Genomic DNA, 20,415 nt, shown 5'->3' on the forward strand with positions numbered 1-20,415 from the left:
GCCTGAAGGTAAGGGTTGACTGGACACATGCTTAGACCAGTGTTTGCTGTTGCAGCTGAGCAGCTTGTAGGGCTAGAACCAGAAGATGCTGCTAGATCTTGCAGAGCACGTCAAAGATGTGGACTCAACCTGCATTTATTAAACAGTTACACTAACTTGCATAGCTACACCCACAAACATTTGCCCACCACAAGACAAAGTAGGGACTGGGAGAAAAATAGCTGATCAGAAGAAGCATAGTACAATATAGTATGTTAGGTTTTATATATGCTCATATTACTATACACACCTAGTTAGTATGAGATGTTGTATATACTATATACACAGTAGTACAGTACTATACATAACAGTATATGTTTTATATATGTACATATACATATTAACATACCGTATTTGCTATATGCAGTGCGTGTATATATATAATCTACACAGACAAACTATATAACCTAACGTACATAAATGGAATGCTAGTAAACTGCAATACCTGCATATACGTTTAACTGTCACAGCACCGGAGAGAGATCTTAGGAGAGAAACTTTCAATATAAGGGACCATCACGGCATAGCTTCACTAACCTGTGCAGAAGTGATATGTGGAAGGAAGAAGAGACCGCGCAGGTTGCCTTGATGTATATGTCAGGAATCAACACGGAAGATGATAGTGGCACTGAAACGCCAGTCCGCATTCAGAGCGGCCACATTACAATGCTAACACAGTCACTGCAGCAGCATGCCTTAACCAAAATAAACACACACAGAACCAGAAAGCTGCCTAGGTACAAACAACTGAAGTGACTTCTCCCAGCACAGAGTAGGTGAGTGTCAGGAGGCAGCTGGACCCAGTGCTCTGAGCCAGCAGAGGCTCATGCACATGCTTTGGGTGGCCTGCCTGGCAGCATGTCGCTGTGTGACGAGAAGAATGCAGGCAGCGTATTTCCCTGTGTTGGCTGTGTAAGCAGTTGGTTCGGTTTTTATCCCAGCACTCTGGCATCTTTAAATCTCCATTTGTCTTCCCAGGCCCTGGATTCATAAGTAATACCATACACCTTTATAACCTTGTAAACTTTGCTGGAGTCTTAACCGTGATCCTTGTGAGAAAAACACTGCAACTCCTCACTCTGAGATACCACCACAGAAATTGGCCTTAATCCCCAGCCTGTGTGATACTGTGGTGGGGGTGGGGGACTGGCAGTTTGTGTTTTCCATACTTGAAGACAGTCACCTTTTGTCCTTCAATTTTTAGCTCCGCAGAATGGTTGTTTGCAAGCAGCACCTTTTCAGGGCCATACCTGCCTCAAAGAGCCTAGAAACCAGAGAACTGAGTTTTTAACAAGCTGAGGTGTCTGTGCTGCTGCTTACCTAACTATGGCAGAACAACATATATACCCCTGCTGCTCGCCATTGATGTACAGTGCCAGCCCTTCATTTCCTCTTACCTATCTCAGTGTCTTCAGAGGATAGGGAAGGAAAGGACAAAAAGAGTCAAATAATGTTGCCAGAAGCATGTGAAATAATACAACTGCTAAATTGATTAAAATAAATGTTTGTGGGATATTACTTGTTTTCTTGAAGCAGAGGGGACCAACAATTAACATTACAGAGCCAAGAAGCATATCATTGCCAACCAGCTTACAGGACAGCCTGTGACTGATTCTAGCTTAGCGAGGAAGAACAACTTAAAACCAGCCATCCTGGACCAGACCACAGATCCACCTGAATCAGCATCCCACCTCCGACAATGGCCAACAGTTAAGTGGCATGTTGGTGATCCTCTGCTGTTCCTGTTCCCACAAAAAGTTGGTGCTCAACTTCAGTAGCTAAGTGTATTTTTCCTATGGAAGAAAAAACCATCCATGGTAATCATTAAATGTCTTCCACTGCCTTCTGATCTTGAGTCACAAAGTTGTACATGGCAAAAATACACAAACTCCAAAGTTTAATTACCCATCTGTATGTTGAAATAACTACAATTTCATTAACTCTTACAGAACCCCCTCCATATTTTTTACCAGCTTTGTTGCCCTTTTTATTTCTACTCCTGCAAAAGAGACCAAAGCCACATCAAACCAATGTAGCCCTGAGAATTTTCCAGCATAGTAAAAGCAGCTGAACTTGCTGACAAAAACCCAAGAACAATGAAAAGCCTTTGTGCTGAGTAAGTATACAAGCTGAAAAGAGACACAGATAGATGGACCAGATGACTGTGGAGGCATCATAGCAAAGCATATAAGCCACTAAAAAAAAAGAAGAGACAGTCTACAGATATCAGTACCTGGCAACCTAGGTTTTCTTCCTAATCTATGATGCACCTATTTTGGAGGAAAGGGAGGAAAAGAAAAAAAGCATGAGTACCCGCAGCAAGCAAGAATGGTGACTTCCAGTAAGGGGTTATTATGTATCACCTTAACAAACCAAGAAGTCTTTCTATGGAACACCCTGCAAGAATGCTATGCTTCCAATTATCTTGTTAAATCTTAAATTGGGGGGAAAAGAAAAAAAAAGTAGTAATTGCTTAGGTTAAAACTTAGGTTAAATGCTATGTTTTCAATTATCTCAAAGTCTGATTTGTCCCGTTTAAATTGTGGATCCAGTGTGTTATAATTTCAGGAACACCAATAAGCAGGAATATGAGTAGAAAAATGCCAAGTGACAAAAATAATACAGTTCTCCTTTTTGCTTTGCGTAAGAATTTACACAAATTGGCACATCAGAATTCCAGCTACCATCACACTGGATCAGATCAGAGTAAGCCCCCAGAAGATCATCAATGACAGAAACAGGTTTTAAAAAGGAAGGGGAGAAGGGAAGAGAGAAAGAGAATTCAAAACACTCTCCAATATTTTAACGTAGATCAGTATCTGATCAGTAGTTTAAACAAGACCACGAAAATGCCTTTAGGTAAACAAAGAGGGTTTGTTCTGCTCAGAACACAACATTTAAATAATTACCCACAATTCTTTATCCACAGTTGCTTCTGTGACTGCTCATCCTGCATGACTTTCCCTAAAAGTGCTCGCCATTTACATTATTGAGAATGGGCTCTAGCTTACAAAGTGCTGTGACTTATCTAGCCTCTGAAAGCCTTTGCTACATCTGGCTGAGGACTGCTGTCCAAAAATAACTAGGCAGTAGGCCAGTTTTCAAGGCATGCCTGTAAGTTGAAACATCAGGCAATGAGACAGTAATGTACAAGCATAAAATATGAAGCCAATCCCGAGCCATTGTAAGAAATTGCAACAACTTACAAACACCCAACTTACTGCTTGTAGGCAGTGCTTTAAACTAGTGCTGGTTCACAACTGGTTTTATGCACAGCAGTTCTTAAGTAGGAGTCCCAAACTATTACAAACTTGAGCAGCGTAAGCTACTACTTGGTGCTTCTGGGAGTGGCATACAAGCAGCAATAAAGCAAAAATTGTCTGTAAACTGTATTTGTAGACTTGCAGAGCCAGATAAGCTGTTAGTTCACCCCATTGGCCACCATTCCCTGATCAGAACAGAACAAGCCAAAAAACAGGACAATTTTTTGACACAAGATGCAGGTACAGCCTGATTACAAACCAGATGACGCAGTCTAATCCTGAAACACAGTTTCATTCTTACCTATTATTGGTCCTTATATTATGTCACTGCTCAGAAAACTGCCTCTAGAGGTAGAATGAATCAATGTTTTCTGTATTTCAATAAAACAACAACAACAAAACCATTATAGTATCTTCATCTCTCTAATAGGAGGCTCCAAGCAATCCAACAAAGCACTGAACAGATTAGTATGACAAACAGCAAAACGATTCCTGCTCTAGCAGAGGCCACTGGATATCCATCCCCGCTATCAGGTCACGGACAAGTCATGGGTACATGGCACATTTAAAGGAAACCAAGCAATATTTAAGAGTTGGTGTCAGAAGATAAATGTATGTGGCAAATACAGGTATCCACAATAAAAGACACAAATCCTATAGCGCCAGATCCACTATTGTACTGTATTGTATCAATTTTGAATTACAGGATCCAATACCTACACTGCAGTAAGTTTTTCCAGAAATGCTTATAATCCCTCTTAACTACCTTTTTTGTTAGTGTTCTGGATAGTTCTACCAGAGCAGGCCAAGAAACTATTAAATACCACTGTTTGGTACCTCACATGTTGCATTAGCATCCTAACAACTAGTAAAGTCATTTAGTGTGACATACAGTCCAAGTACTTTTTAACCAACAAATCCACGCATTCCACTCATGGTCGGGAGTATATCTCCAAAGAGAGAAGCCCTATTTGTTCCTCTGTATTTTTTCTCTTTTTTCCGACAACTGAAACAAACCTTGCACCCCGGCCCCGGCCCGGTGTCGCTCGCTGGCGCGCTGCAGCCCGGCGCAGGGCGGCACAGCGCCCCCGGCCCCGAGCGGACCCGAGGCGCACGGCTGTGCGGTAACGGCTTACCGCCCTCAGCCGGGCCTGCCCTCACGCCGGCCGCCGGCGGCTTTCACGGGGTTCTGGCCCCGCCGGCTACCGAGGCCGGGAGCCGAGTGTCCGCAGCCATGAAAGCGCCCCTCGCCCGCCTGGCCCGGCCCCCGCCCCGGCCCCCGGCGAGGGGAAGCGGCGGCACGGCTGAGCAGGGCGCCGCCCGCCCTCCCTTGCCGAGCGCTGCCCACCGAACGAGCAACCTCCCGGGCACCCCTCCCGCGGCGGAGCGCCGGCACCCACGCGTGGGCACCTGTCGGCCTTGCTGCGGGATCGCACCCGCCGCAAGGGCGCTCGCGGCCCCAGCCGCCACCTCCTCACACCCACCGGCCGCCACCTCCGGCCCCCTCACGGTTTCCGCCCGCCTCACGGTTTCCCGCCCCGGCCCCGCCAGCAGCACCACCGTACCTGTCCGAGGCTAGGCCCCTCCGCCGCCTTCTTCCAGGGCAGCGCCCAGGCCCCGGGACAGCGGAGCGGCCGCCCGCAGCGCTGCGACCCTGCCCGCCGTCGCCGCCCTCTCCCCCGCCCCGCCGCTGCGTGGGGCCGGGCCGGCAGGAGACACCCGCCCCGTCGGGCCCCGCCCCCCGGCCGCGCGGCGGAGGAGGCCGCGGGCTGCGCTGGGGCCGCGACCGCTGGCGTGGCGGGAAATGGCGGCCGGGCCGGGCCGCGCCGCGCTGAGGTGAGGCGAGCGGGGACGAGAGCCGCGCCATGAGGCTGCTGCGCGCCCTGCTGCGCGGCGCCTCCCCGGGCAGCATCCCGCAGCAGGTGGACTTCTACTCGCGCTTCTCTCCCTCGCCGCTCTCCATGAAGCAGTTCCTGGACTTCGGTGAGTCCCCGCCGGGCAGTGCCCCCGCCGGTGCCCGCAGGAGCGGAGCAGGGGCGGCTCCGCCGCGGTCACAGCGCCCCCGCCCCCCCCCCCCCCCCCCCCGTTACCGCCGCGGTCCCCTGCTGTTGCTTACCGCTTCTTGGCGCTGTCCTCCTTGGCAGAACAAGGCTCTGCTTCCTTCCGGGAGTAAGGAGCCCAGTTAGCTCCTTCCCCGGAGAGCTGGAACTGTGGCAAGGTTGAAATTCAGCTGAAAACTCCCGTTTTCTGGGATGGCAAAAGTAGTTTGGATTTTGCAAAACCTGCAGTGTCGGGGAAAAGGTGGGGCCAGTTCTGACGATTGGTAATGTTAGAGGAGTGACTCAGACAGGTGACACTTGTTAACGCCTTTTGCAAGCTGGTAGCAGGCAGCCCTTGAAGCTGTACCGAACCCCAGGAACGATCAACCTCGGCTGGTGCCCAGCCGCTGGGACACAGTCGCTGCCCCTCCTCTGCCAGGTGTCTGTGCCCTACACAAACACCATACCCAAACGTTGCGGGTTTAGACGTGTGAGAGAAGGAGCGGGACGCAGACACCAAGAGCCACCCCGGAGCTCTGGGAATCCAGCCTCGAAAATGAGTAAATCGGTAATAGTATCCCAGTCTTACAGTCTGCACTAAAACCACTCCGTAAGGCTCCGAGGTTTGGCTGGCTGCTCGGAAACAAAAGGGATCACAGGAATTGTTCTGCTTCAAAGCAAAGACTATGCAGAGAACGGTCTTGTAAGTCACATCGAGAAACCTTCTCAAAGCTTGGGGATGGAGCCATGGTGTAACACATTCTGTTTCAGTACCCAAGGCACTCTCACGTGCATAAATGTTTACGTAAATGTTGTAGATAAACATTTAACTAGTTGCATTGCTTTTTATGGTTTTCTAAGTAAAACATATCTGAGGGCTAATTCTAGAACCCTGGACTTTGTGTAAGTAGGAGGACTTACACTGACAAGTTTCTCTTAACTCTCCGCTGTTACTTCATCCATCTCTTCAATGTTTCATACACTGCAATGAAACACATTCACTATTTAAAACTCCAGATTTGTACAGCAACCCCACCATATATTTTGTTGCTCCCATACTTTAAAGCAAACAATCGTGCAATTCAGAGTTCACTTTGACCTGTATTTTATCACTAAAATACATATAAAATAATGCTTACCTTCAAATCAGTGTTTATTTTCAAGGCACGGTATTTCCTCATGTCAAAAGTTAGGCCACTTTTTTGCTGTTAGTACCTGAACATAAGGTAAAGAAAATCTTGTAAACTTTTGCTTAAAATACTTTCTTCTCTCTTTTGCTGAAGGATTTAATAACAGTAAAAACTAATGACAAAGGCAAGAAAAGAGCAGAGTGCAAGACGAAGACAGTATTTGTAGGACATTCTGTAGCTGCTTATAATCTGATGGTGTTTTCATTGGGGATTTTTTTGGCTCCTTTTGCTAGAGTGAGAGCAGCGGAATAGGAAATCATAAAATCTGGTAATGCTGACTTTAAAAAAAAAAAAAAGTAGTCTACTTCTAGTTCATCCAGGTTTCTACTTGGCAAATAAAATATTCCATAAGCAAATTTAGGTCTGGGTCATATACATCACTCATACCTTGGATTAAAAGTGCACAGTATTTTCTGCAGGAATCTTACCCGTTCACAGTTGCACAGGGAAACAAAGTCATTTGCCCATTTCACTGAAGGCTTGCTTACCCTAAGCTGTCTTCCATATTTGACCCAAGATTGCAAAGATACGGCCTCCAGATAGAAAACTAATTTGTAGAATGTCATTCATGGAGTATATGAGGCATTTGAAGATTGTCTTTACATTCTAATGCCTTCAACCAGACTTGTTCATGGAATTTTACTTGAGAAAAGGGCAAGGCCAGTAACAGTCATGCCTGAAATGCAGTCTCACTAGGGAGAAGAATGCAAGGTTTCTGGGCAGAGGTCATATGTAGACAATGCGTATAAGTGTCACTGGGGAGGAATTTCTTCTAAGCTATTAACTTTTTTATTAAGTTAACTGACATTCTCTCATCAGTGTAGTTTATGATGTATCTCAGTCTGGATGCATTAAACTAAGCTACTCGATTTCAATTTGGTCAAGGTTTTTAGTTTAAGATACTCCCGGCTTCGTCTTTTCTCATGTCCCATTCTTCCATCTTCCACAACTCCTCCTGCCAAATGGAAGGAGTGAACTGAGCAGAAACACCAGAGTTAATTTTTAGGAGTTAGCCTGAGGTATGTACTTCACTGCAGCAGATGAGCAGGATAGTAAGTTCAGATGCTGTTTGCATGACACTCTTGAAGTCTAGAAAGAAGTCTGGCTGAGAATTAGGTAGAGGATTTCTTAGCCTCTTCCCCACTCTGCACTCTCCCTTCTTGCCTAGTAAAACAAGCGTTGTGGGACAAAATTTAGGTCTTGATCTTAATAACCACATTTAATTGCCACCCACACATGACAGGACAGGTCAGTTATCAACAGGTGCAGTAACTTAGCTTCTAGCTTTTAAAAATGTAAAAAATTAAAAAGGTAAATGTATGGGAGAACTACTGCCATAATGACTAAGCAGAGTAGTTGTCCTATTTTATCTTTCAGTGTTCATGTGAATTCATTCGTCTGTCTTCTTTTCTTGTAAGACAGTGAATTTAAACTACAACAGATGCACCTGAAAGTGAGATAAATATTACAGAATTTATTTTCTGAATGTATTCCAATATGAGTTATGTTCAATATGGTAGTTCACACCAATATGGTAGTTCAGGAACATCAGTGATAAAGCAAGGTATATGGGACCATGATACTTTCTCAAGCATCCCTCCCATAAATAGTTTCCTGTATTGGTTTCATTTGCATCTCTGACATGCTTAGAATGACATACTGTTTGATCAGTGCTAGTTAGAGTCAGTGTTTGCTGCAAATAAAATTAATAATTTACATGGATAGAAACAATATTTAAAGTTGAATAGTATGGGTCTGTAAGTAGTTTATATATTGAAGATTCTTGTTATTCCAATAGGGCTGGCAGGTTTCAATAGGTGTTTACATTTTGAAATATAAATGGGCTGCTACCGTGAAGGAAACATGCTTACCAGACTGGCCTAGTCAACTTGAAAAACCAAACTGCAGACCTCTTATGCAACAACGTAAGAGTTCTTGTAGTTCTCTACCATAAGTACTGACTTTATTCTGATGGTGTCATAAATTTATTTTGGTCTTAGGATCTGAAAACGCTTGTGAGAAGACTTCATTTATGTTTCTGCGACAAGAGTTGCCTGTCAGATTGGCAAACATAATGAAGGAAATAAGTCTGCTTCCAGACAACCTCCTAAGAACACCTTCAGTTCAGCTGGTGCAGAGCTGGTGAGAACAGTGTCATTTCATGCCTTTAAGAGTGGCCTTCTGCATACACACAGGTTGGAGGAACAAATCCTTTTGTAGAGAAAGAAAATTTCATGTGTTTGTAACACGAACATCACTTATTTAGACTAAGTAAATACTTCAATGTGACATAAATCAGAAACTAAATTTACAGAGTTGGAAGAAACCCTATAAAAGCAAGTAGAGAACCCACAAGGGAATTACAAATCATTAAGTATTGCAGATAATCCACCAAACAAAAATCCACCAGAACAATGCTGAATGGGGGACTTACTAAAATGAAGAAGCTAGCTGAAGAAACCAACAGAGGCAAGCTAATGCACAAAATGTTTACAAAAGGTAGTAGAAGCCATCTAAAAGACAGGTTATTGCAGACTGAGAGTAAAGGTATAGAAAATATGAAGAAAGAGCAATAGGAAGCTCCCAAAGCCAAAATATGTAAACAGAAATAATAGGAGGCTATTAGAATTAAAAGAAGGCATCCTTTGAAAAGTAAAATTTGTTTTCAAATAAGGAACTTAACACATAAGCATAAACTTTTGTAAAATAAAAGCAAACCAGAGATTGCCTGGCAACTGGTAAAGGCACATGGCTATTTAGAAAGGCTTTTAAAGTTAAGAGAACAGAAAATCTGCCAGTGAAGAAGTGGGATTGATTAGATGACTGAATATAAAAGGAGCTATCAATGAAGATGAAGGCTCTTGATGAAATGAGAACGCTTAAATTCTCATGGTACTAAATGACATTGATCAAATGGGAAATGAATTCCACTTGGACAAATGGAAAGTAGAGCACAGAGAGGGACCTCCTCTCCCTGTATGCTTGTTTGCTTACAATGGAAAAAAAATTGACGCTACTGGGGATATTTTTCTGAATATGTCAGTTGATGGGCAAGAAGGCAAATAGCATTACAAGCTAAGTAACAAGTGGGGAGGAAAATAATTGTGGCACTGTGTTTGCCCATTATTCCTCTAAAATGCATGCAGTTTTAGTCACTCCATCCTGAACAGAAAAGACCAAGAGGGATAATCAGAGGGTTGGAACAATTTCTACGTGAGGAGAAACCAAATAGAATTCTTCAGCTTGGAAACTACACATCTCAGGAAAGAAGTGGCAGAAATACTCAAATCATGAACAAGCTGGGAAGATTTTCTAATAACAGGAACTTGCTGGGGCTGCAAATAAGTGATCACCTACTGGGTTTAAAACACAATGAAGATCTTTTATGCATTCTAATTAAATTGTAGAATTCAGTGCTCTGGAAATATTGGAAGAAAAATCATGAATAGATTCAAAAGGATCTAACAAAATTCACAGAGAATAGGTCAATGGTATATATCATATACAATGATTTGGAAACAAGCCATCTTGGAAAAGCATAAATTGCTAAGCAAAGGGGATCTAGGTAGGCATACTGGAATTGGTCTATGTCATGTTTCTTTCATTTAAAGGTATGTCCAAAGTCTTCAGGAGATCCTTGACTTTAAAGACAAAAGCTCGGAAGATTCAGGGGCTATTCATAGGTAAGGATTTTCTGTCACATATGTTAATATTATGTAGGACTGGCAAGAAAGTGGTAACTTAAGAAAAATTTCAGCTATTTTCAATCTTTACATAAGAACTGCAGTAATGTTACCCCCTGTCTGTAAAAGGAGGGTACATTAAAACATGAAACAAAGTACTTCTATGCCATATCATACTGATCAGGGCTTTTTTTGTTACGCTGAAGAAGCTATGAATACGTTAGACTTGATCAAATGTTTACAAATGCCTTACTTAAAATGCTGGAACTGATGTATGTAACTTTTCACCTGTAGAGTAAGTTTAGTCATTGTTGGCTGACCATTGCTGCCGTTTGACAGGCATGGGATGATCTCCATGAAAATGGTTGACAGTTTTCTCTTTTCCTTGGCAGTAACCAAGATAATACATAAATTAATAATTTTATAAATAACCAGTAATGGTTGAATACTGTTTCAATGCTAGTCACTTGAAATACACTGTAAAGACTGACCTGTCTTCTTAATGCTGTAGGCAGACCTGTTATATTGCTATATGTAATGGTCTTAATTTTTGTAGGTGAATACTGTTTGCCAGAGTATTAAATTCACTTAAAAGTGAAACATTAAACAATGTATTAATTTCAGTTTTACAGATACTGTGATAAAAATCCGTAATCGACACAATGATGTGATTCCTACGATGGCTCAAGGAGTAATAGAGTACAAGGAAAGCTTTGGCATCGATCCAGTGACCTCACAGAATGTGCAGTATTTTTTAGACCGTTTCTACATGAGTCGCATTTCAATTAGAATGCTCCTTAATCAACACTGTAAGTGCCATTGTTGAAAGGAGGGGAAATGATACCTGTACTATGTCAATATATTTTCCTTTCATTTTTAAGGGCTTAATATGTACTTATATGCTTCTCAGGAGTACACTATTTGTCTTGCTATTTTATAAACTCATTAATACATAATTAAAGTATTTATTAATAGTAGGCTTTCCAGTGAAGATTGGAATTAATAGATTGCCTATAAATTTCTATTTAGGAAAACTGAAGACAAACTAAAAATATATTGGGTATTAAATAATACTTTATTTTTTGGCAGCTTTACTCTTTGGTGGGAAAATTAATCCAGCTCATCCAAAACACATTGGAAGCATCGATCCTAGCTGCAGCGTTGTTGAAGTTATTAGAGGTAAATTCAGCAGCTAGGAACAAGAATCCTGAAAACTTACATGGATGTCTATACTGAGAGCCGATACACACTTTGATATTCATACACTGTTTAGTTCTTTCCTGTCTGGAGCAGAAGTTTCATTTAAAGTGTAACACAGTTTTGTCACTTTTCCGTATTAACCTGGTTTTTCTAAGAAAATACAAAGTCCCTGACAGTGCAGCATGTTTTCCATTTTTTTTATTTCTCCTTTACATTTTGACAAAAAGAAAAAGGTAGAGTTGGAAATGTAACTTTCTGTGTTGTTATTATAGATGGCTATGAAAGTGCCAAGAGACTCTGTGATTTATATTATGTGAGCTCTCCAGAACTAATCCTTCAAGAGATGAACGGTAAGTGAATATGGGATGAGGCACTCTTGAATGTAGTGAGGGCTTCTTCTAAAGTAGCTGGTGGTGAAATGTTCTCCTTTTACCTTTTGTGTCGTTTATATGTTATCTATATCTACTGTCATAAATAGTGTCGGGGTGGTGATTGGGTTTTTTTAAAATCTGGCAGAAGACTTTCCCTGTTCCTCCCTTTAATTACAAAACTGAAATCAGTAGAAAAGTTATTGACACTACAGCTCTTGATGTAACAGATTTTAGCAGCCACCTTTCCTCCCTAAGGCTTCTTGAACGTCTTCACCCTACAGTCTGTTGCATGTCACCCTCTCTGCCCTTCTTGTGTCACCAAGATTTATACTAAACATTCCATTCCAATTTCTCTTGCTTATTCAGCTATCATGTTCTTGTAGTTGTAATTAGATAGAGTATGCTCAAGTCATGGTACAAATTATTTGAACCCATTGGCTTGAAAATTCGACAGTTTACACCTGTGTTACTGTGAACTCAGTGACTGTCCTCATAGTCCTGCTGAATGCTGAAAAGCCTTTCTGACACTGCTCACTAGAGCACTTTTCCAGACACTAAACATCAAATTCGGACAGACCTACAAAAACAAGTGCTCAAAATTGTTTCTACAGGTAGTTGCGAAAGCCAAAGTACAACCATGGTAACTTGGCCTATGTAGCTGAAAGCAAAGAAAGTCTGACTTGACTACACATTCCAGATCTTTTCTCCCTATTCTATGAAACCTGTCATTCTGTATCTAGGTTAAAGGGTTTACCTCTCTCCATCTTTAGAGCCTGATACTAAAAACATTTGTTAGGAAACTGTTGGTCATGCTAACTGATTCTCTGTACTGAAGGGTCGCTTAATAGTGTATGTGTTCCAGAAGCCAGAACAAATAGCGCAGTTTTTACAGGAGGAGTGACCTTTTGCTCAGTGAATTGCGAAGGTGAATTAAACCTGACCCAGGCCAAATACACATTCCTTGCCTGCAGCTGAGAATGGAGACCATTATTTAAACCTCAGGCATGGAATTATGGAGTAGAGGTGTGGAGGGAGACTGTTAACTTGAGGACAGGAACCTGACATATTTTGAAAGTGCAGTTTCCACCCCCCACCTCCTTTTTATTTTTGCTGGGTACATAATTTGTTCTAGATCTTTTGGCATCATCAGTCTTCAACACTTATGTTCATAAAGCACTGGTCACTAACATTTTGGTGAGAAATTATTAAACCATATTAAGAACTAGCAGAATTTTCTAAGTGACCTTTCCTTATTTTTTGATATAATGAACATGTTCCTGTGATACATTTTCTAGAATTTGTTCTTTAAAGAAGTTTGAAAACTGTACCAGTTTTATAGACAGAATTGTCTATATAGTTTTTGTTAGTTTCTTGTTAGAAAGCAGCTGATTTCTAAGTGGATCCAAGAATAGGCTGTGCTGTAGTTACTATTTTGTGCATTATAGATAAAAGAAATTCAGGTTGGGACAAACCTCAGGAGGTTTCTAGCCTGACTGGCTCAAAGCAGGGACAGCTGCGAGGTCAGATCAGGTTGCTCAGAGTTTTATCCAGTTTGGTCTTACAAATCCTGTAAGGATGGTGACTATGTAACATCTCTGGGTAACCTGTTTCAATGTTTAACTGACATGGTGAGAAAGTTTTTCTCTATATCCAGTCTGAATCTGTTATTTCATCTTACACTCACTATTTCTTGTTCTCTTACCATCTGAAGAGCCTGACTGTCTTCATTATAACTTCCTCATAGGTATTAGAAAGCAACTATTATATGTCTTAATCAGTGGTGCCACAGGGGGCTTTAAGTTCTAAAGCAGCAAGCACATTTGAAAATTTTGAGAATCACTTCTAACATACAACTTTTCAAAATACTTCTGTTCAAATTTTCCTTCTCTTGTAAATCATCTCAACAATGCAAATAAACATTTTAAACTACTGCAGGAATGAATAAAAGATACCGAGTTTGCTCTTTTATTTATTTAGACTGTCTTTCCTCCAGCTAAATCACCAGGACAGCCCATGCAAGTGGTGTATGTGCCATCACACCTCTATCACATGGTTTTTGAACTTTTCAAGGTCTGTGCACTTACCATTACACAATTCTTTTATACATCTTTGTTTAGTGTTTGTAATTGTTTGTATTTGCTTGACTTCTTGAACCAATTCTAGATAGCAGTGTGTATTTGCAAGTGCAAAGCCCTTGCTATTTGATTGCAGGAAGGTACCTAAATTGTACTGTTTAGACAAACAGTTAACTGCATAGAAAATGAACAGCTTCAGAAGATGTATCTCCTTTACCTAGACACTGAATACATCCAACACCTTTGGAGTAGACTGCTAGAAAGTCTTAAAAAAAGTGTAAAGACATTAATTAATAAAGCAAGTGAGAATAAGACATACGTTAGGACTTCTTCAAATCTGGTATACTGTGTAACAGGTCCTATAGAACTCTCCTCAAGCAGTTCGGTCCTAGACTTCTCTTGACCTTTGTGTCATGTTGCATGTACTATGCATTATAAAGAATTCTACAAATAAAACTGTACATTAAAATATTCAGATATTTGTTCTAAAAAAATTAAATGTTTGAAGTCTGTGTACTCTAATAAACAATATACTTATACTGAATAAAGCAGAAATGTTTTAGAAAACTGTTCTAAAACTATATATGTCCTGATTCTGAAATATGTGCTAAAAACAACTTTCCTAAGTTGAATGTTTTAAGGTAATATACAAAGTGGTAAGAACAGGGTTTAAGTTGTACTTGAAAATTGCAGAATGCAATGAGAGCCACCATGGAACATAATGCTGATCGATGCATTTATCCTCCAATTCATGTACACGTCACATTGGGAAATGAGGATTTAACTGTGAAGGTACCCACTTTTTTTATCGTTTTGAATTATTTTGATTAGGTTTTTTTCCCTCTGTTATAGGTAGCATATTACTAACTTCAGTTGGTGGTCTCATTCCAACAATAGATTGTCTGTTATGCTGTAGTATGTAAGTAACAGGACCATTATGGAATTTCTCATACTGTGTCACCAGGAAATTCACGAACAGGTTTGCGCAGTCACGCTGCAGGCTCTGCAGTAGAATTCTATGTCTAGTTTATAAGCAGCCATAACTAAACATGAAGTAGCATCTTTACATCATTGTGATACCAGCATTTTCTAAGTGACAATGATAGAGCTATACAAGTGTGAAACAGCCGGAAAAAGCAAAATAAACACTGTATATTCCATGCAATTCAAACCTCCCTGAAGTACAGTTGGCAGAGTAATTTCTTCTTTTCAAAGACCAGAAAAGCACTGGCTTTTTCATAGCTATACCTAAACTGCAGTAAAAGAACTCTTCTGAGTTACTCCTTCAGTAATAGATTTTAATAAGTAGTATTTAACTGGCAGTATTCTTCAGGAATAAAGATAAAACCAGACAGAACCTGACATTTGCTAAAAGGTATATATACTGACATCAGACAAAATTGAGTTATGAACAAGATAAGAACAATGCATAATTTGAGTAGAATTTTCTTGCTTCCATGAGATTATGAATGCTGCTTATGGTAGTATTTTATTTAAATGGTTTGGATAAGGGATGAAAGGGAAGGATTCATCCTCTCTCTGGTCACTGCTGTAGCTGAGATGAAAACTTAAGAAAACCCATAATTTAACAGGGAAAACTTTATATTATGTTTTACCTGAACTTTCTCTGGATCATTGTTTGAGAGAAGCTGTGTTTTATAAAAATGCATTCAGGGACATAATGCTACATGCTCCTTCTTGTTCCAGATGAGTGATCGTGGTGGAGGTGTTCCTATGAGAAAAATTGACAGATTGTTCAACTACATGTATTCAACAGCACCACGTCCACGTGTTGAGACGTCACGAGCTACACCTTTGGTATGCAAATCTTCTATACCTTGTCATCTTGAATACATTACATTGTCACAAAAGAAACCATCTAGCTAAAGCTATGAAGTACTGATTTTATAGATGCAATGAGTATCACTATTTGAATGTTACAGCTTAATTATTTTTCTGAAAATAACCGCAAAATTGCATAAAATCCTAAAATACTGAAAATTATTTAAACTTACTCAGGATTCTGGTTTTCTCTACCAAATACAAAGATCAGTTACCTCAAGCAGAAAACTTAGCTATGCTGCATTTACTGCAGTAAGGACAGGAGTGAATTGTGTGGCCACTGAATGAAGGGAAAAATAATTATAGCAATGATTTTGGATCAAGTCCGTAGTTTCATTTATACTGTATAGTCAGTGGTATCATCCCCCAGCAAGGACGAAGGTACTTAGATGTGACAGGGCATATGAAGAATCTACTTTGGTCTTGTGTGAACTTAACAGATGCAAAATAATTAAAAGCTTTAGGTCTCAGTAAGAAGCTCTGAACAGCTTTCTTGAATTTATTGTCTCACACTGCATCATTTAAGATGTGTTTTTAAAGTGCATCTAGATGACTGTGCAACAACACTAGATCATTACAGAGATGTATTCTGTATGTTCAAGATTGTCTGAAATTCAGTAGATAAAAAATTTATACTTACGCTTCAGGGCTATGTCCTGCTACTACAGACAGGGCTTGACAGAATTTTAGTATAAGCTATGAATTCACCGGCATTGCTGCTTGGACCTTTTTTGTATATATCGATGATGAAATGTATCTGACTTAAGTACTCCGTGTTCTTAAGATGAGCAGCTCCATGAGGCGACAGATTCAGTACAGTTTTCTCTAATGGTGTCATCTCTTCTTGAAAAAAGCTACCATAATACAAGAAGCGTTATCTAGCAGCCCTGTCTGACAAAGGAATGAAAGTTTTCTCATAATCACAATTATCCATGCATTCTTCTGGTTTTGGGGTGTATATTAGTTCGGGGAGGGGGGGAGGCATAATAGTTAATATTTGAACTCCTCTTACTGTCAAACATCATGCTTAGTTTGTCTATTTACCTGTTGGGTTAAAACAGAAAATACCACTGATTGATGCAATTAATGAAAATACACTTTTTCTCTTGGATTAGGCTGGATTTGGTTATGGCTTACCCATATCACGTCTGTATGCACAGTACTTCCAAGGAGACCTGAAACTGTATTCCTTAGAAGGCTATGGTACAGATGCAGTTATTTACATAAAGGTATGATGTAACACTACCATTTTAAAGTTAGCAGCAGCTCTGATCTGCTAATGGAACTCATTGTTCTCTTTAACTTTGATTAAAGAGAATCATCAGCTACAGTCTTCTCTACCTAACAGGCCTTATCAACGGAATCAATTGAAAGACTCCCTGTATATAACAAAGCAGCCTGGAAACATTATAAAGCAAACCATGAAGCAGATGATTGGTGCGTGCCAAGCAGTGAGCCAAAGGACATGACCACTTTTCGCAGTACATAGTTTTTCCCTCAACAGTTCACAAGTAGGTGTCTGTAAAAGGAATTTAAAAGACCTGGTTTACACCAAGATGCTGGGCTACATTTGATATGTGAAAGTAATTTTAAGTGGAGTAACAGAAGGTTTGTAATGTAGTTACTCTTTTCTGGAATTAAAAAAACCCACCACCACCCCCACCTCCCCAAACAAACAAAAAACCTCAAACAAACCCAAACCCAAGAAAACCCCCAAACCTGTACATACTTTTAGATTTTAAGTGAGAAGGTCACAATTTGTTCCACTTTCTATTTATGACTACTTTCAGTAGGTAAGTCAAAGGAGCAGTAACTTCAGGTTTTATAGGGATTAATGCAATCTGTATCACATCTAGTGAGAAATGTATTAATTCATATAATTACAAAATTGTTTTAATGAAACAACTATTGAAAAAGCTCACCAGAGCATTATTTCCATTATACAATATTACAGATTAACAAAAAAACTCACGTAAGAAATACTGAGGACCTCACTGCTATACCTTTGCACCTGTATGACACTTTCTTTTATCTTAAGCATGCTGAAGTCTAATGTTGCAAAGTTACAGAGGTTGCCTATACATCTTGTCTACATCAAGGTTTTTTGCAGCTGTAGAAATCACACTTCAGTCTGTAGGGATTAAAAAAACCAATTCTAGCTGCTACCACTGGTATAATGTATCTCAGGTATGTGGTATCAGTCATATTTCTTTGGTTGTAATGTGAATATTTAATACATGTGAAAAACTTACCTTACCGTGATCATTGTGAATTAGCAGATAGTGTTGGCTTATGTACAGTAAAGATACGCTGTCTTGCATTTGCTTATAATTCTGTAGGTAATGCCATGCCAAAATGCAGTATCAGTGTCTAGCCCTAGTAAGATCTCAGACTCGGGTATGTCAGATTGCAGCTGTAAATGGAAACTATTTTAATAAACAGATTTTTAATGCTTGCCTTTAATGGGGCATTTCTATTACTTAAACAATAGTTATCTTCTCAGGAGTATTTTAAAAAAAGTGGAATTAGCAGGTTTTGAAAATACCTTTGTATTTGCGATGTGCCTCGTTTATGTAGTAACTGCAAGTCACAGTATAGCAGGGGTCCTCAAACTATGGCCTGCGGGCTGGATACAGCCCCCCAGGGTCCTCAGTCCGGCCCCCGGTATTTACAGAACCCCCCACCCCCCCCGCCGGGGGTTGGGGGGAAAACCAAGCAGCCGCAGATGACTGCCTGCCACTGCATCCGCGCGCAGGCCCCCTGGTTAAGAAGTTTGAGGACCCCTGCACTATAGCATAAATAAGGCAAGCAGAATGTGTTTATCAAAGGCAAACTGTCAGAACACACTGGGGAAGATAGAGAGGGGAATGAGTATTGCATTTCAGGTACAAAGTCCTTTAAATAAAAGATTCAACTTCCTTTAATACCTATTGTGCCATCTTTGTTCAAATAATACACATCTACATTGCACCTTGATCCCTGTCACTCCTGAACATTTTAGAAGTGATGCAGTTAAAGACACTGAGAACTAATCCTTTTCTCTTAGTCAATTCATTGCATGTAATCCTGTGATCTTTATTTTGCAGCAGACACACATAATCCCTCTCAGAAAGAATAAGCCTTAATTTTGCTAGTTTACGAGTTCTGCTCAGAGCAGAAGGTGAGATACAAGTGAAGGGAACAGGTGGTAGGTTAGAAATTGAAGTCATGCTATTCTAGTTGTAACTGAGCCAGGTGAAAGATTACCACCTGCTACCTCCCTAGCCTAGGTCTGCAAAACAATAAAATGGTTTTATACCCTGGTACAAGCTAACATCAGTCACTTTAACAGGAGTGATTTACAGAATTGACTATATACACAGTTAAACTGACCCTCTGAGGGAGGATTATTCTACTTCTGTCACCACCAGAACAGTACCGTTACCTGCTCCACTCAAGCCTGTGGGCACTTTGAGCGGCCACCATTTTAGTTCTTTATAAGGATGCGAGGTGGTGACTGGCGTATGTTTCAATGGGCATGGCTACACATGAGGAGAAGCTGCAGCTGTTCTCTTCTTCAGCCCTCCAAGAGGATGTGAGAAATTCCACATCCTGTAAAACGGCGCCTGTACAACAGTTAGAGGGAATGCTTGCAGCTAGTGCTTTTGCTAAACTAAAGCTGAAAGTTACAGCAAGGGATTTTAAAAACTCAGCTCTGAAGCTGAACATCCTAGCTTTTACACAAAGTTTAAATGTTTTAACAACTTAATTGAACCGATTTTAGTAAATCTGAGAGCTACAAGAGATTATTCTGAAGAAAAAAGCTAACTTTTCTAGAAAAGTCTATTGCAGTCTTTCATATGGTATTATTGAAATAAAACCTCCTTCATATTCTCAGCTAGCTACTGACCGAATTCGGATTATCAGAACAGCTTGCTGTGTAACTGTATTTGTATCTATCTCCTCACCCACCACTCCAAATGCTTGTGGTGAAAACACAAATGTTTTTTGTGCAAAATGATATTTTGGTTTACAATGTTTAACCCTACTTACAAGTTTGATCTTTGATTACTTTTGATTTAAATAGAAGCTCAGAAGATAATTTTTGTGTTTAATATTTTCATTACTGTACTGAAGTCACTGCTAGCACACTGGTTTAAGTTGAAATGAATCAATGTAGAAAATCAGTATGTTAACTCAGCTATCCAAACGCTGAGATTAATAGTCTTGTATACAAATGAGCTCAGTCTTGCACTGTAAAATTGATCTTGGTTTGTGTTAACTTAATTTTTTGAAAGAATCACTACATTTATTCATTAAAACTGTTTTAAAAATTAAAACTTCCAGTGGGGTGTTTTTGTGGCTTAGTACTAAGCTAGTTCTGCGGGCCCAGCCTTCTTATTTAGCATCTCACAGATATTAAATGCTGTTGTCTGTGATAATCAATGTTCTTATGCTCAGGTGCCAGGTGAGTTTATCATCCCTGTTGTGGTCCCTGTTTAACTACAACAGCTCTGCACACAGGCAAACCTGCAAAGCCATTATTTCCACTAGTCTCCTTCCTGAGAAACAAACTCCTCCATCACAGAGTGCAGCATTCAGTTCAGTAGGTTTAAAGGAAAGAGGTAATGCATGATTATCTCAATGCTCTCTGTTCTAGCTGAAAGCACTTACTAAGAAATAAACTTACGTGACTGAATTAATCCAAGGGTCGTTTTTGTTTTGTGATCCTAA

General features: G+C 40.4%; 1 protein-coding gene across 1 annotated transcript; it reads left to right on the forward strand.

The window, feature by feature from the left end:
• The first annotated feature begins 5,042 nt into the window (after positions 1-5,042).
• Positions 5,043-18,213, forward strand: PDK1 (pyruvate dehydrogenase kinase 1). The gene is made up of 11 exons (XM_037396953.1): positions 5,043-5,285; positions 8,532-8,673; positions 10,143-10,214; positions 10,839-11,023; positions 11,304-11,393; positions 11,687-11,764; positions 13,779-13,855; positions 14,554-14,652; positions 15,568-15,678; positions 16,818-16,931; positions 17,051-18,213. The coding sequence occupies exons 1-11, from the start codon at positions 5,168-5,170 to the stop codon at positions 17,189-17,191; spliced, it is 1,227 nt and encodes a 408-aa protein (XP_037252850.1). The 5' UTR covers positions 5,043-5,167; the 3' UTR covers positions 17,192-18,213.
• The last annotated feature ends 2,202 nt before the right edge of the window (positions 18,214-20,415 follow it).

The sequence above is a fragment of the Falco rusticolus genome, chromosome 8 (genome assembly GCF_015220075.1).
Source record: "Falco rusticolus isolate bFalRus1 chromosome 8, bFalRus1.pri, whole genome shotgun sequence".
NCBI classification, from domain to species: domain Eukaryota; kingdom Metazoa; phylum Chordata; class Aves; order Falconiformes; family Falconidae; genus Falco; species Falco rusticolus.

Bases quoted from the DNA above. Each gene is read 5' to 3' on its own strand.
- PDK1 (XM_037396953.1), top strand. From the start codon at position 5,168: ATGAGGCTGCTGCGCGCCCTGCTGCGCGGCGCCTCCCCGGGCAGCATC. The intron at 10,215-10,838 runs GTAAGGATTTTC...TATTAATTTCAG, and splicing joins GATTCAGGGGCTATTCATAG to TTTTACAGATACTGTGATAA. The intron at 14,653-15,567 runs GTACCCACTTTT...TTCTTGTTCCAG, and splicing joins ATGAGGATTTAACTGTGAAG to ATGAGTGATCGTGGTGGAGG.